The sequence below is a fragment of the Scyliorhinus torazame genome, chromosome 4 (assembly GCF_047496885.1).
Source record: "Scyliorhinus torazame isolate Kashiwa2021f chromosome 4, sScyTor2.1, whole genome shotgun sequence".
Lineage (NCBI taxonomy): Eukaryota > Metazoa > Chordata > Chondrichthyes > Carcharhiniformes > Scyliorhinidae > Scyliorhinus > Scyliorhinus torazame.
Genome location: NC_092710.1, coordinates 333,604,231 through 333,620,201, shown reverse-complemented (window position 1 = coordinate 333,620,201; position 15,971 = coordinate 333,604,231). Strand labels below are relative to the sequence as shown.

At 51.3% G+C, this 15,971-nt stretch overlaps 1 protein-coding gene across 1 annotated transcript in view; it reads left to right on the top strand.

Annotated features, from left to right (window-relative positions):
• The window catches only part of parp1 (poly (ADP-ribose) polymerase 1), a 114,386-nt gene that overhangs the window by 83,529 nt on the left and 14,886 nt on the right, over window positions 1-15,971 (top strand). The window contains exons 14-16 of the mRNA XM_072500222.1: window positions 2,863-2,991; window positions 4,372-4,455; window positions 13,893-14,015. Of these exons, the coding sequence (XP_072356323.1) occupies window positions 2,863-2,991; window positions 4,372-4,455; window positions 13,893-14,015 (336 nt within the window). The remainder of the gene's footprint in view (window positions 1-2,862; window positions 2,992-4,371; window positions 4,456-13,892; window positions 14,016-15,971) is intronic.

The window sequence follows — 15,971 nt, the reverse complement described above, 5'->3', positions numbered from 1 at the left end:
AAGGGGAGACTATGATGGACGAACTAAAAGGGAAATGGGAAGAAGAGCTAGGGGAGGAGATTGAGGAGGGGATGTGGGCAGATGCCCTAAACAGGGTAAACTCGTCGTCCTCGTGCGCCAGGCTAAGCCTGATTCAGTTTAAGGTATTACACAGGGCACATATGACTGGAACACGGCTCAGTAAATTTTTTGGGGTGGAGGATAGGTGTGCGAGGTGCTAGAGAAGCCCAGCGAATCATACCCATATGTTTTGGTCATGCCCGGCACTACAGGGGTTTTGGATGGGGGTGACAAAGGTGCTTTCGAAAGTAGGAGGAGTCCGGGTCGAACCAAGCTGGGGGTTGGCTATATTTGGGGTTGCACAAGAGCCGGGAGTGCAGGAGGCGAAAGAGGCCGATGTTTTGGCCTTTGCGTCCCTAGTAGCCCGGCGCAGAATATTGCTAATGTGGAAAGAAGCCAAGCCCCCGGGGGTGGAGACCTGGATAAATGATATGGCGGGGTTCATAAAGTTAGAGCGGATTAAGTTCGTCCTAAGGGGGTCGGCTCAAGGGTTTACTAGGCGGTGGTAACCGTTCGTCGAATATCTTGCGGAAAGATAGATAGGGGAGAACAAAGAAGGCAGCGGCCCAGGACTTTGGGGGGGGGATGGGGGGGGGGGGGGGGGGGGTGTGGCCTGAGACAAGGCAGTTGCCAATTAGGGCTAGTTTTTATTTTTTGTTATTTAATATTTATTTATTTGTTGTTGTTTTTGTTTAAATTTTAAAAAGGTCATTATTATCTGTATTGTTACAATGTTGTGTAAAGGATGCACAATGTACTGTGTTGGTTGACCAAAAATTTTCAATAAAATATTATTTAAAAAAAAAATATAATAATAATCTTTATTGTCACAAGTAGGCTTACATTAACACTGCAATGAAGTTACTGTGAAAAGCCCCTAGTCGCCACATTCCGGCGCCTGTTCGGGTACACAGAGGGAGAATTCAGAATGTCCAAATTACCTAACAGCACTTATTTCGGGACTTGTGTGAGGAAACCGGAGCACCCGGACGAAACCCACGCAGACACGGGGAGAACGTGCAGACTCCACACAGACAGTGACCCAAGCGGGAATCAATCCTGGGACCCTGGCACTGAAGCAGCAGTACTAACCAGTGTGCTATCCTGCCGCAGCGTGAGTCAGCGAACCTCCTGCCGCTTATTTACCCTGTCCATATGCTTGGTGTTTTTGAAAAACTCTATCGCCTCCTCTGCTCTAAGGAGACCAGAAGCTACTTTTCCAGCCCATCCACATAACTGGTCCTTCATCCCTGGCACCAATTCATTAGACCTCCTCTTCATCCTGTCCATAGTCTTGAGCTGCTTCCAAAAATGTGGGACCAAGAATTCAATAGATTACAAAAGCAAAGTATTGCAAATGCTGGAAATCTGAAAACAAACGGCAAATGCTGGAAATACTGAGCAGGCCAGGCAGTTTTGGTGAAAGGTCATTGACCTGAAACATTTATTCTGTCATTGAACACAATACTCAGCTGAGACCATGCTTTTGTGCTCTTTACATCTACTAACAAAGCCCACGAGACTATTTACTTTCTTTGTTAAGTAGCCTCCTGAACTTGCCCCATTACATTCATATTGCCATATAAATACTGTGGCTACAAGAGCAGGTCAGAGGTTAGGACTCCTAGGGCGAGTAACTCCCCTCCTGACACCCCAAAGCCTGTTCATCATCTACAAGGCACAAGTCAGGATTGTAATGGAATACTTTCCACTTGCCTGGATGAGTGCAGCTCCAACAACACTCAAGAAACTCAACTCTGGGGCACCACGGTGGCGCAGTAGTTAGCACTGCTGCCTCATGGCACTGAGGACCCGGGTTCGATCCTGGCCCCGGGTCACTGCCTTTGTGGAGTTTGCACATTCTCCGTGTGTCTGTGTGGGTTTCACCCCCACAACCCAAAGATGTGCAGGTTAGGTGGACTGGCCATGCTAAATTGGGAAAAAAAATATTGGGTACTCTAAATTTTACAAAAAATTCCATTCGGGACAAAGCTGCCTGCTTGAGTGGCACCCCATCCACAACTTAAGCATCTACTCCCTCCACCACCGACACACAGTGGCAGCGTATGTACCATCGACAAGATGCACTACAGGAACCCACTAAGGCTCTTTTGACAGCCAACCCTTGACTTATGCCAAGAAGGATGAGGGCAGCAGGTACAATGGAACACCACCCATTGCAAGATCCCCTCCAAGCCACACGCCATCATGACTTGGAAATATATTGCCGTTTCCTTCACTGTCGCTGGGTCAAAATCCTGGAATTCATCCCTTACAACATTAAAACGTTCCTTAAAAGCTACTTCTTTAATCAGCCCCATCAACCATCTTAAACTTCCACTCCCTCCACCACTGACACACACACAGGCAGCAGTGTGTACATGACCTTCCAAACCCACGACCAATACCACCTAGAAGGACAAGGGCAGCAGATATTTTGGAACCCCACCACCTGGAGGTTCCCCTCCAAGTCACTCACCACCCTGAATTGGAAATATATCGCCGTTCCTTCACTGTCACTGGGGCAAAATCCTGGAATTCCCTCCCTAAGAACACAGTGGGTGTACCTACACCTCGAGGGCTGCAGAGGTTCAAGAAGGCGACTGACCACCACCTTCTGAAGGGCAACAAGGGATGGGCAATAAAAGCTGGCCTAACCAGCGATGTCCACATCCAGGGAAATAATTTTTTTTAATGACCCTGTTGCCCATCAAAGGTTTGTATGCGTAAATCCCCCGAGCCTCTGGGGTGTCACTCTACTGATGATGTACCTTCAACTTTTCCCAATCCCTCTCTCCATAGGATGAAGAAGCTGTGAAGAAGCTAACTGCAAGTTCCAGCACCAAATCCAAGCTCGATAAGGCCGTGCAGGATTTCATCAAGACCATCTTCGATGTAGAGAGTATGAAGAAAGCCATGGTGGAGTTTGAGGTATGAGGGGTGGGGAAGAAGGGCACGATTGCAATTTGGTGCTGGGTCAAATGTGGGGTGAGGAAAACTGAGCCACGACCTATTGCATTCTTTAGTGAATAGAATGTGTTCAGCTGAGGTTTTGGGGAAGCAGACCCTTTGACAAAGTATTAGAAATAAAACTTGTCAATTGATTTGTCCGGTGCCTCCAGTTTATTTAAATTTGATAGCACAGGGGGCCATTTGGCCCATCATGTCTGTGTCAGCTCATTGAATGTGCAGTCCAATTAACCTCACTTCTGAAATACGAGCAGATCTTTCCCCTGTTGCTGCAGATTCCAGTGATGTCAATGAGTCACTAATCACAATGGGCTTTCTTCTGTGATGCCTGACGATATATATAGATTGGTGGAGGGACTGTTTTAGAAGGACTATATCATATCATAAAATGTCTGAATTAAAAACCTTCTGTGGGCTTAATTTCCTGTTTCTCACAGTTTTTGGAGACACTATTTGATGTCAACATTTAATGTTGAAACCTGCTGTGTGCATTTAGGATGAGATTTCCCTACGTAAACAGGCTCTGATCACAGTGCAGTCACTGGCTGCGGCCACTGGGCGGTGCTGTGGCTCCCTTTGTATCATCCGGCAGTGGAGGGAGAAACTCCACTGGAGATCTCGGATTGGGTATTGTGCAGCAGTGTGTCATTGTTGAGCCTTCCTTGGTCACTCCGAGTTAATTGCCTGGATTAATTGGAGGAGGATCGGATTCAAAAATCCAAAGCTAATAGGCGAATATTTTCCTTGATTAAAAACAGAAAATACTGGAAAATCTTGAGCAGGTCTGGCTGCACCTGTGGAGGGAATATATTCCTTTGGGCAACTTGCACTGCAGATTCCAGTGAGCTTTGTTGATGTCAGTGAGTCACTAATCACAATGGGCTTTCTTCTGTGATGCCTGACGATATATATAGAATCATAGAATCCCTGCAGCGCAGAAGGAGGCCATTCGGCCCATCGAGTCTCCACCGACTCTGCAAGACCACCCTCCCTCAGCCCAATCCCCCGCCCTATTCCTGCAACCCCACCCTAAAGAGGCTATTTGCATGGCCAATTAACCTAATCTCTTTGGCCATATCTTGGACTTGAGGAAACCGGAGCATCCGGAGGAAACCCATGCAGACACGGGGAGAACGTACAGAGTCCGCACAGACAGTGACTCGAGGCCGGAATTGAACTCTGGTCCCTGGCGCTGTGAAGCATCAGTGCTAACCACTGTGCTGCCGCACCACCCTACATTTCTATTTCCAAAGTACATTTTCTAAATGTATCTGGCTGTAGTGGACAGACTGAGATTCTGTCACTCTGGCGCCAACAATTGCTATTTTTCTTTCTCGACAGATCGATCTTGAGAAGATGCCCCTGGGCAAACTGAGCAAGAGACAGATCCAGAGTGCCTACGCCATCCTCAGTGAAGTTCAGCAGGTAAGCCTGCAGTTCCCTCTCCTTACGGTCGCCTCATGATTAGGGGAATGCAATAACAACACTCAGACTGAATTCCAAACCCACCAAGGTGAATTGTGGAAGTGAGTCTCTTCCACCCCCCGCCCCCCCCAAGGGAATGGGGCTATAAATGCGAGACTTGCCCAGTAACATCCACAAATTCCAGACCACAGGAAACGTAAAAGACGGGAGTTAATTGCTTTATTTCTTAAAAAAGCACCTGACAGGAAAGGAGGAGAATCCACATGGAGGCCCAGCCAGGCCTACTCCAAGGCCCGATTCCAGGAGTACCCGACGAGACCACCACTGCTGGACCCGGCCAGTGACCCAAACCCGGACAGGAGACCCCCAAAACGGCTGAGACTCCACACGAGGATCCGAACCCGCCGAAAGGTAGACCTGTCCTCGTGGAACCCCAGGGGTCCAACCTGCGCCCGGTACCCGGCTAGACACAACCACTTACCTTCCACGAGGTCAGACTTCTCCATTCATATCCCAGGACCATCCAGAAGCAGCCGGCGAGCGAGGAAGTGAGGGAAACGCGGCGGTCTGCAGGTGAGAATAAAGCTGCGCGGTTTCAAGTCTCATCTCAGCACCCTCCTCTGACGAATTGTGCATCGCTATAAATAACTAAATAACAGTGAAACAGAATACCTGGGGGCTTGTTCACTGTGGCCGGGGACTTCAACAAGGCCAACCTCGAGTGTACTATCAAGATTTCACTAACACATCTCCTGTCCCACCAGGGGTGCCAACATCCTCAACCACTGCTACACAAACATCAAGAATGCCTACCAATCCATCCCTCGACCGCACTTTGGAAAATCGAACCATAAACCAGTGCTCCTTCTCCCGGCATAGAAACATAAGCGGGAGAATACGTTTAAGAAGGTTGTGCAATACTGGTCCAAGGCAACAGATTAGCTCCTACGTGACTGCTTGGAGACAGTGGACTGGTCCATATTCAAGAACTCAGCGACCAACCTAAGCGAGTATGTCATCACTATCACAGACTTTATCAGCAAGTGTGTGGACGACTGCGTGCCAAAGAAGGTAGTACGTACGCACTCCAACTGGAAACCATGGTTTAATCGGGAGATTCACTCCCTACTGAAGTCCAGGTCTGAGGAGTTCAAGACAGGCGGCCCTGACCTATACAAGAAATCCAGATACCACCTCTGCAAAGCCATCAGGGCTGCCAAGAGACAATACCAGACTAAGGTAGAGTCGCAGACTAACGACACACACTCTTGTTGGTGGTGTCAAGGCTTAAATAGTATTATGAACTGCAAAGCCGAGTAGAATCTCCGGCAACAGCGTACCCCTCCACAATGAACTCTGCATTCTAGGCTCGGTTCAAGCAGGAAACCACCAGACCATTGTCAACTGCCCCAGCAGCCCCGGACACACCCATATCTACCGTCACAGCTTCCAAAGTCAGATCAGCCTTCTTAAAAGTGAACCCTTGGAAAGCAACGGGTCCTGACGGAGTCCCTGGTCGTGCACTCCGATCCTGCGGGTGTGTTCACGAACATCTTCAACCTCTCCCTACTCCGTTCTAAGGTTCTCACCTGCTTCAAGAAGACCACCATCATATTGGAGCCAAAGAAGAACCAGTCAACGTGCCTCAACGACTACCGTCCAGTGGCCTTGACATCGATCATTATGAAGTGCTTGGAGAGGTTGGTCATGAGGCTCAACAACTTCATGCTCCAAGAATGCCTTGATCCACTGCAAATTGCATACCGCCGCAACCGGTCCACAGCAGACGCTATCTCCCTGGCTCTACACTCATCCCTGGAGCATCTCTACAACAAAGGCTCCTATGTCAGACACCTATTTCTTTTAACAAACAATTTTATTGAGGTATTTTTGGCATTGTAAACAGTAACAATATACATTAGTGTGCAAATATCAATTACAAAAACATAGTGCAAATAACAGTTCCTCTCTCGCAAATAGACCCACCTATTCTTCCCCACTATTCTACCTCCCCCCGTTGACGATTAATTCTCCGCGAAGAAGCCGATGAATGGTTGCCACCTCCGGGCGAACCCTGATTGTGATCCTCGTAAGGCGAACTTGATTTTTTTCCAAGCCGAGAAAACTTGCCATGTCCGACAGCCATACTTCGGTCTTTGGGGGCTTCGAGTCCCTCCAGGCCAACAGTATTCGTCGCCGGGCTACCAGGGAAGCAAAGGCCACAACGTCAGCCTCTATCCCCTCCTGGACTCCCGGGTCCTCCAACACCCCAAAAATCGCCACCTCTGGACTCGTCGCCACCCTTGTTTTCAGTACCCGGGACATGACGTCTGCAAATCCCTGCCAGTACCCCTTGAGTTTTGGGCGCGCCCAGAACATGTGGACATGGTTCGCTGGTCCTCCCGCATATCTAGCACACTTGTCCTCCAGCCCAAAGAATTTACTCATCCGGGCCACCGTCATGTGGGCCCGGTGACCTACCTTGAACTGAATCAGGCCGAGTCTGTGCTGAGTCTGCACATCCTCCCCGTGTGTGCGTGGGTTTCCTCCGGGTGCTCCGGTTTCCTCCCACAGTCCAAAGATGTGCGGGATAGGTGGATTGGCCATGCTAAATTGCCCATAGTGTCCCGAATTGCCCATAGTGTCCAAAATTGCCCTTAGTGCTGGGTGGGGTTACTGGGTTGTGGGGATAGGGTGGAGGTGTGGACCTTCGGTAGGGTGCTCTTTCCGAGAGCCGGTGCAGACTCGATGGGCCGAATGGCCTCCTGCACTGTAAATTCTATGATATGTTGCGGTTGCATTTATCCTCCTCAGAGCGTCTGCCCATATACCTCCCTCCAACTCCCCACCAAGCTCCTCCTCCCACTTGAGTTTCAGTTCCTCGGTCCCTGTGTCCTTCGCTCCCATAAGCTCCTTATAAATATCCCTGACTCTCCCCTCTCTTACCTCTCCCCTGGAAACTACCCTGTCCTGAATACCCCTTGGTGGAAGGCGTGGAAAGGACGGGACCCGTCTACGTATGAAATCCCGTCCTGCAAGTACCGAAAGTCATTTCCCCTTGCCAGCCCGAACGTCTCCTCCAGCGCCCTCACGCTCGCGAAGCTCCATTCCAGGAACAAGTCGCCCATCCTTCCCACCTCCGCCACGCTCTAAACCCGCCGTCCATCTTCCCCGGGACAAATCGGTGGTTGTCGCATATTGGGGACCAGACCGCGCTTCCACTTCCCCCGCGTGCTTCCTCCATTGGCCCAAATCCGCAGAGCCCCCACCACTATAGGGCTGGTGGAGTACCGTGCCGGCGGAAGCGGCAGAGGAGCCGTGACCAGGGCTGCCAAGCTGGTGCCCCTGCACGAAGCAGCCTCCACCCGCTCCCAAACCGACCCCGTACCCACCATCCATTTCCTTATCATGGCTATGTTAGCCACCCAGTAGTAGTTGCTGAGGTTCGGCAACGCCAGTCCCCCCCCTCACTACGGTTCCTTTCAAGCATCCCCGTCTTTACCTGCGGGGACTTCCCTGCCCAAACAAATCCCAGGATGATTTTATTGATCCTTTTAAAGAAGGACCGCGGAATGAAAATAGGGAGACACTGAAAAATAAACAAAAATCTCGGGAGGATCGTCACCTTCACCGTCTGTACTCTCCCTGCTAGTGACAATGGGCGCGCATCCCATCTCCGAAACTCGCTCCTCATTTGCTCCACCAGCCTAGACAAGTTCAACTTATGCATCCTGCCCCAGTCCCGCGCCACTTGTATCCCTAAATACCTAAAACTTTCCCCAACCAGCCTAAACGGTAGCTCCCTCAGCCTATTCTCCTGACCCCTCGCCTGCACCACAAACATCTCGCTCTTTGCCATGTTCAACTTGTACCCCGAAAACCGGCCAAATTCCCCTAGGATTTCCATAATCCCTTCCATTCCTGCCACTGGATCCGACATGTACAAAAGCAGGTCTTCCACGTAGAGCGAGACCTTGTGTTCTACACCCCCCTGACTATTCAGGTTCTATTGCCAATGCAAACAGCAATGGGGAGACTTTTTCCCCGGGTGGAACAAACCATTACAAGGGGACATAAATTTAAGGTGAAAGGTGGAAGATATAGGAGGGATATGAGAGGTAGGTTCTTTACCCAGAGAGTAGTGGGGGCATGGAATGCACTGCCTTTGGAAGTAGTTGAGTCGGAAACATTAGGGACCTTCAAGCAGCTATTGGATAGGTACATGGATTACGGTTAAATGATATAGTGTAGATTTATTTGTTCTCAAGGCAGCACGGTAGCATTGTGGATAGCACAATTGCTTCACAGCTCCAGGGTCCCAGGTTCGATTCCGGCTTGGGTCACTGACTGTGCGGAGTCTGCACGTCCTCCCCGTGTCTGCGTGGGTTTCCTCCGGGTGCTCCGGTTTCCTCCCACAATCCAAAGATGTGCGGGTTAGGTGAATTGGCCAATGATAAATTGCCCTTAATGTCCAAATTGCCCTTGGTGTTGGGTGGAGGTGTTGAGTTTGGGTAGGGTGCTCTTTCCAAGAGCCGGTGCAGACTCAAAGGGCCGAATGGCCTCCTTCTGCACTGTAAATTCAATGATAATCTATGATTAATTTAGGACAAAGGTTCGGCACAACATCGTGGGCCGAAGGGCCTGTTCTGTGCTGTATTTTCTATGTTCTATATTCTATGAGAGAGGGGGGCACCCCTGTCTTGTCCCACGGTAGAGTCAAAAATACTCAGATGTTGTCCTGTTCGTCCTTACACTAGCCTCCGGGGCCTGATATAGCAGTCTAACCCAGTCCACAAAGCCTTCCCCAAACCCAAACCGTCCCAGCACCTCCCATAAATAGTCCCACTCCATCCGGTCAAAAGCCTTTTCAGCATCCATTGCCACCACTACCTCCACTTCTCTGCCCTCCGGGGGCATCATAATCACTGAGTCGCCTTCTTAGGTTGGCTACCAGCTGCCTGCCCTTTACAAACCCCGTTTGGTCCTCCACAATCACGTCCGGTACACAGTCTTCGATTCCGGACGCCAGGATCTTGGCCAGTAGTTTAGCGTCAACATTAATCAAGGAGATTGGCCTGTAGGACCCACGGGCTTCGGGATCTTTATCCCGTTTTAATAGCAGCGAGATAGTGGCTTGCGACATCGTCGAGGGTAACACCCCATTGCCTCGTTAAACACCCTAACCAGCACCGGCCCCACTATCCCGGAGAACTTTTTGTAGAACTCCACTGGATACCCGTCCGGCCCCGGGGCTTCACCCGACTGCATGGCCTTCAGGTCCCTCATTACTTCTTCAGCCCTAATTGGGGCCCCCAGCCCCTCTACCATCCCTCTGCCCACCTTTGGGAAGGTCAGCCCATCTAAGAAGCGCCGGATCCCCTCCGGCTCCTTGTGGGGTTCCGAGGTATACAGCTTGCTGTAAAAGTCCCTGAATGTCCTGTTCAGTCCTGCCGGGTCTCCAACCCGGTTCCCTGCCCCGTCCCTATTTCCCTGGCTGCTTCCCTCTTCCTAAGTTGCTGTGCAAGCATTCTGCTGGCGTTCTCCCCATGCTCATACACCGCGCCACTTGCCTTTCTGAGCTGCTCTACGGCCTTCCCAGTGGATAGCGCCCCCAGCTCTGCCTGCAGTCTCCGTCGTTCCCTAAGTAGCTCTGCCATCGGGGACTCCGCATGTTCCCTGTCCGTCCGTATCTTCTGAACCAGTCTGCCCATCTCCGCCCCGTCCGTTCTATCCCTGTGGGCTCGGATTGAGATCAGTTCCCCTCTCACCACCGCCTTCAGTGCCTCCCAGAACACCGCTGTTGAGACTTATCCTGTAGTTAGTTCTACATGCATTTCCCCACTCTCTCACACGCACCCTCATCTGCCAACAATCCCACCTCTAACCTCCATTGTGGGCGCTGGTAACTTTCTTTGCAGACCTGCAGGTCGATCCATTGTGGAGCATGGTCCGAAATAGTGATCGCCGAGTATTTTATCCCTCACCCTCTTCAAAAAGCCCCTACTCATAATAAAGAAGTCAATACGAAAATAAACCTTGTGAACATGTGAATAGAACGAGAACTCCTTCCCTGTCGGCCGACTGACTCCCCAGGGGCCTACGACCCCCATTTGTTCCATGAACCCCCTCAGTTCTCTTGCCATTGCCAGGACCCTGCCCGTTCTAGAGCATGACCGATCCAGGTCGGGATCAAGTCCCCAACCATAATCAGCTTGTGTGAATCCAAGTCGGGGATTTTCCCCAGCAGCCTGTTGATGAAATCTACATCATCCCAGTTTGGCGCGTATACATTCACTAGGACTACCCTCACCCCCTCAAGCTTACCCCTGACCATGTGAAATCTACCACCCCCATCCGCAACTGTGCTGTCCACCTCAAATTGAACCCGCTTGTTAATCATGATCGCGACCCCTCTGGTCTTAGCGTCAAGCCCCGAATGGAAGACCTGGCTAACCCAGCCCTTCCGTAATCTAATCTGGTCTGCCACTCAAATATGTCTCCTGGAGCAACATTACATCTGCCTTCAGAGCCCCTAAGTGCGCGAACACGTGCCCTCTTCACCGGCCCGTTTAACCCTCGAACATTCCAGGTGATCAGCCTGGTTGGAGGGCACCCTGCGCCGATCAGCCATCCCCCCGTCTTGGGCCCCACCCCCTGCCCATGTGCCCCCCCCCGGTCCGCCTCTTGGCAGCTCCCATCCCCGACCTCTTCCCTATTACCTGGTTCAGTTCCCTCCCTCGTCAGCAGATCATCTCTCCTCCCCCCCCCCCCCCCCCCCAACCAGCAACAACCCCCTGTAACCTAACCCCTGCTATTTACTGGCTGTATGCACACCCCCCACCTCGCTCCCATTGACTAGCTCAAAGCAGCTAGCCTGGTGACTCTCAACTCCGGCGCCACCATGTCTCCCACCTATTGTACCCCCGCTCCTCTCCCTCCCGCCCATCAACACCACTTCCCCAGAACAGCCCTGTCCGAGCAATCGCTCTGGGACCGAAACAGAGAGAAAACAAAGAACAAAGCTCGCCCCCACAATAGTGCAATTCAAACTGTGTAATGAGGTGGGCGCTACCACCCACCCCCCTCCCAACATTACCAGAAAAATAGCAAAAAGAACCCGTACTGCCCCCCAGCACCCAATAACTTAACCTTTAACTTTGACTTTGACTTTAAAACTTTCAAACAGGCAAAAACACAAGACCACCCCAAATTTTAAGTAAAAGAACGTGCCGAACGACATCGCTAACACGTAGGGCAATCCACAAACAAATGCAAACATCCCTTGAAACACTCTAACTTGAGTCCATGGGTCCTCAGTTCGGCACCAGTCCATGCCCCTTAGCGAAGTCCATCGCTTCCTCCGGGTAGCCCGAACTTGATCTTTTTAAACAGGATCTCTTTAATTTGTCTGTAGGCTGCCCTCCTTCTGGCCACCTCCTGGCTCAGATCCTGATAAGATGTGCTGTTGTTCCATAAGCAGCTCTTAGTCTTCTTGGCCCACTGTAGGACCCGCTCCTTGTCCACGAACCTATGGAACCTGACCACCATCGCCCGGGGGGGCTGCCTCGCCTGCACTCTGTGCCCTGTCCAGCTCCAAAGGATGTGGGAATAAATCATCCCCCACCAGCTTCTGCAGCATGTCTGCCACAAATGCCGTGGCATCCACTCCCTCCGCCCCCTCCGGGAGACCAATGATTCTCAGATTCTGCCGTCGTGACCTATTTTCCAGGTCCTCCAGCCTGTCCATCAGCCTTGATTTTTGCTCCTTCAACTTTCTAATTTCCACGTCCGCTACCGTTTGGAATTCTGCCTGCTCCTCCATTGTCTTCTCCAGTGCCTGGACCTTCTTATCCTGGGCGTCCAGCCTTTGGTCCAGCCACTCCACCGCTTTCTGAAGCGATTCCAAATTATCCCGCTTCAGTGCTGCAAAGCTCTCCTTCATGACCTTCAGCATGTTGTCCAGTGCTGTCTGGACCGTCCGTTCCGTGGTCCGTTCGTCGGCCATCTTTCCTCCCGCTTGAACTTCCACACCACCTTTGTTCAGCCCCTTCTTCGCCTGTTTACGCTCCCTTCTACTCCTTAAGTCCATACAACTCTGTCTGGATCCAGACCTACAGTGCTGTTGTTTTCCCCTCCAGTGCTCAAAAGTTCGAAAAGGTCGGGGCAAAAGGTCTAAAAGTCTGACCGGAGCGAGAACCACCAAATGCGCGACTTCCTCCCTCATAGCCGCCACCGGAAGTCCAGACACCTATTTATTGACTACAGCTCCGCCTTCAACACCATAAACCTAGCCAAGCTCATATCAAAGCTCCAAAATCTAGGACTTGGCTCCTCACTCTGCAACTGGATCCTCAACTTTCTGGCCCATTGACCACAATCAGTAAGGATAAACAACAACACCTCCTCCACAATAGTCCTCAATACTGGGCTGCATACGTAACTCCCTATATACACACATGACTATGGCAATACTTGGCTCCAACTCCATCTACAAGTTTGCTGATGCGACGATCGTGGTGGTTGGGACCTCAAACAAAGATGAGTCCGAGTACAGGAGGGAGATAGAGAACCTAGAGGAGTGGTGCAGCAAACCTAAGGAGCTGGTCATTGACATCAGGAAGCGAAATGTTATACACGCCCTTATTTGCATCAATGGTGCTGAAATGGAGATGGTTGACACTTCATATTCCTGGTGCGCACATCACCAACAATCTGTCCTGGTCCACCCACGTCAGTGCTACGACCAAGAAAGCACAACAGCGCCTATACTTCCTGAGGAAACTAAGGAGATTCGGCATGTCCATGTTGATCCTTACCAATTTTTCAGATGCACCAAAGAAAGCATCCTATCGGGCTGCATCACAGCCTGGTATGGCAACTGCTCGACCCTAGACCAGAAGAAACTTCAGAGAGTCATGAACACAGCCCAGTCCATCACATGAACCAGCCTCCCATCCATTGACTCTGCCTACACCTCCCGCTGCCTTGGGAAAACGGGCAGCATAATCAAAGACCCCCCCCCGCCCCAGGTCTGGGTTATTCTCTCTTCCAACTTCTTCCATCAGGCAGGAGATACAAAAGTCTGAGAACACGCATTAACAGATTCAAACACAGCTTCTTCCCCATTGTTACCAGACTCCTAAATGACCCTCTTGTGGACTGATCTGGTCTCTTCACACATCTTCTCTACCGAGTAGTACTACACTCCGCATGCTTCACCCGATGTCTGTGCCGATGTATTTACATTGTGTATTTATGTACATTCTATGTTTTTTTTTTCATCTATAGAATGATCTGTCGGGACTGTATGCAGAATAATACTTTTCACTGTACCTGGGTTCACATGACAAACCAAATCCGATCCATTCCAAACTACATGTTGCGGAAGATGAATCTCTATAAAAGATAGTTAATGTCTATAATCTTGCTGTGTTAAGGTTGTCGCGAATAATGGGACGGAATCGCAGGTACTGGACCTCTCCAATCGATTCTACACACTCATACCACATGACTTTGGAATGAAGAAACCACCGCTCTTGAATAGTGAAGAATATATCCAGGTGACCAGGGTGATATAGATTGAGTATGAGTTTTTTTAAATTTAAAAACGGTGGAAGGGTTTAGATTGGAGTCAATGGGGTGGAATTGTTTCCTCTAGTGAGGAGGGCCGAGGACACACACATTAAAGATAATTGCCAAAAAGAGTGAGAAGAGCAATATATTCATACAGGGCGGTTACGAATTGAGTGGTGGAGCAGATTTGATTGTGAGGGGGACGGAGAGATAGGGCGCGATGGTTGGTGGGGGAAGGGGGGGCGGAGAAGGGTGTGATGGTCGGTGGCGGAGAGGGGGCGCGATGGTCGGTGGGGGAGAGGGGGGGCAGTGAAGGGTGCGATGGTCGGTGGGGGAGAGTGGGGCGGAGAAGGGTGTGATGGGGGAGAGGGGGGGGCAGAGAATGGCGCGATGGTCGGTGGGGGAGAGGGGGCCGGAGAAGGGTGCGATGGTCGGTGGGGGAGGGGAGGCGGAGAAGGGTGCGATGGTCGGTTGGGGGGGGGGTGCGGAGAAGGGTGCGATGGTCGGTGGGGAGGGGGGTGCGGAGAAGGGTGCGATGGTCGGTGGGGGAGAGGGGGGGCGGAGAAAGGTGCGGTGGGGGGGGAGAAGAGGGGGGCAGAGAAGGGTGTGATGGTCGGTGGGGGAGAGGGTGGGCGGAGAAGGGTGTGATGGTCGGGATGGGGTGAAGGGCGCGATGGTCGGGATGGGGTGAAGGGCACGATGGTCGTGGGGGGAGAAGGGCGCGATGGTCGTGGGGGGGGGGGGGAGGGGAGAAGGGCGCGATGGTCGTGGGGGGGGGAAGAAGGACACGATGGCCGTGGGGGGGGGGGGGGGAGAGAAGGGTGTGATGGTAATTGGGGGGGGGGGGAAGAGAGATGGACGCGATGGCCTTGGAGAGAGGGAGAAGGGCTCGATGGTCCGGGGGGGGGGGGGGGAAGGAAGATGGGGCGCGATGGTGAGGCGTGGGGTGAGGTGGGTGGGGCGATTTGCCATTCAGCAGCAGAACTGGATTGTAGGATTGAAAGGCCTAACCCTATTCCTGTTCCTCCTATTCCGGAAGAGACTTGGATACATGCAGGGTAAACTGCTCACTGAAACAGAGGGTACAGCAATGGTACTAAATGAGTTCTTTGCTTCTGTCTTTACCAAATTAGAAGATGGTAACAATGTCCCAGTTGAAAAGGTGGGTGTTGAGCAACTGAACAGTATAGTGATACATAAAGAAAAGGTGCTAAAAAGGCTGGCGCACTCCAGGTAGAGAAATCGACAGGCCCGGGCGGGATGCATCCTAGATTGCTGAGAGAGGTAAGGGAGCATATTGCGGAGCCATTGACAGACATTCTCCAGGACTCTCTGAACACAAGATTAGCCCCGGGGGACTGGAGGATTTCAAATGTGACGCCGTTGTTTAAGAAAAAGGGCAACCGGTAACCCAGGAAACTACAGACCCGTCAGCTTGACATTAATAGTGGGAAAACTGATGGAGGCCATAATGCGGGATGAACTAAATGTACAGTTAGACCTATTTTTTAATTCATTTACGGGATATAGGTGTCTCTGCTTAGGCCAGCATTTATTGCCCATCCGTAGTTGCCCTTCAGAAGGAGGTGGTGAGTTGCCGTCTTGAACTGCGACAGCCCCTGGAGTGTAGGTACACCCACTGTGCTGTTAGGGAGGGAGCGCCAGGATGTTGCCCCAGCGACAGTGAAGGAACAGCGATACATTTCCAAGTCAGGGTGATGGGTGATTTGGAGGGAAACCTCCAGGTGGTGGGGTTCCCAGGTATCTGCTACTCTTGTCCTTCTAGATGGTAGTGGGTCGTGGGTTTGGAAGGTGCTGTCAAAGGAACCTTGGTGAGATACTACAGTGCATCTTGGAGATGGTACACATGGCTGCCATTGTTTGTGGAAGGGGATAAAATCAAGCATGCTGCACTGATCCAGACAAGTGGAGAGTATTCCTTT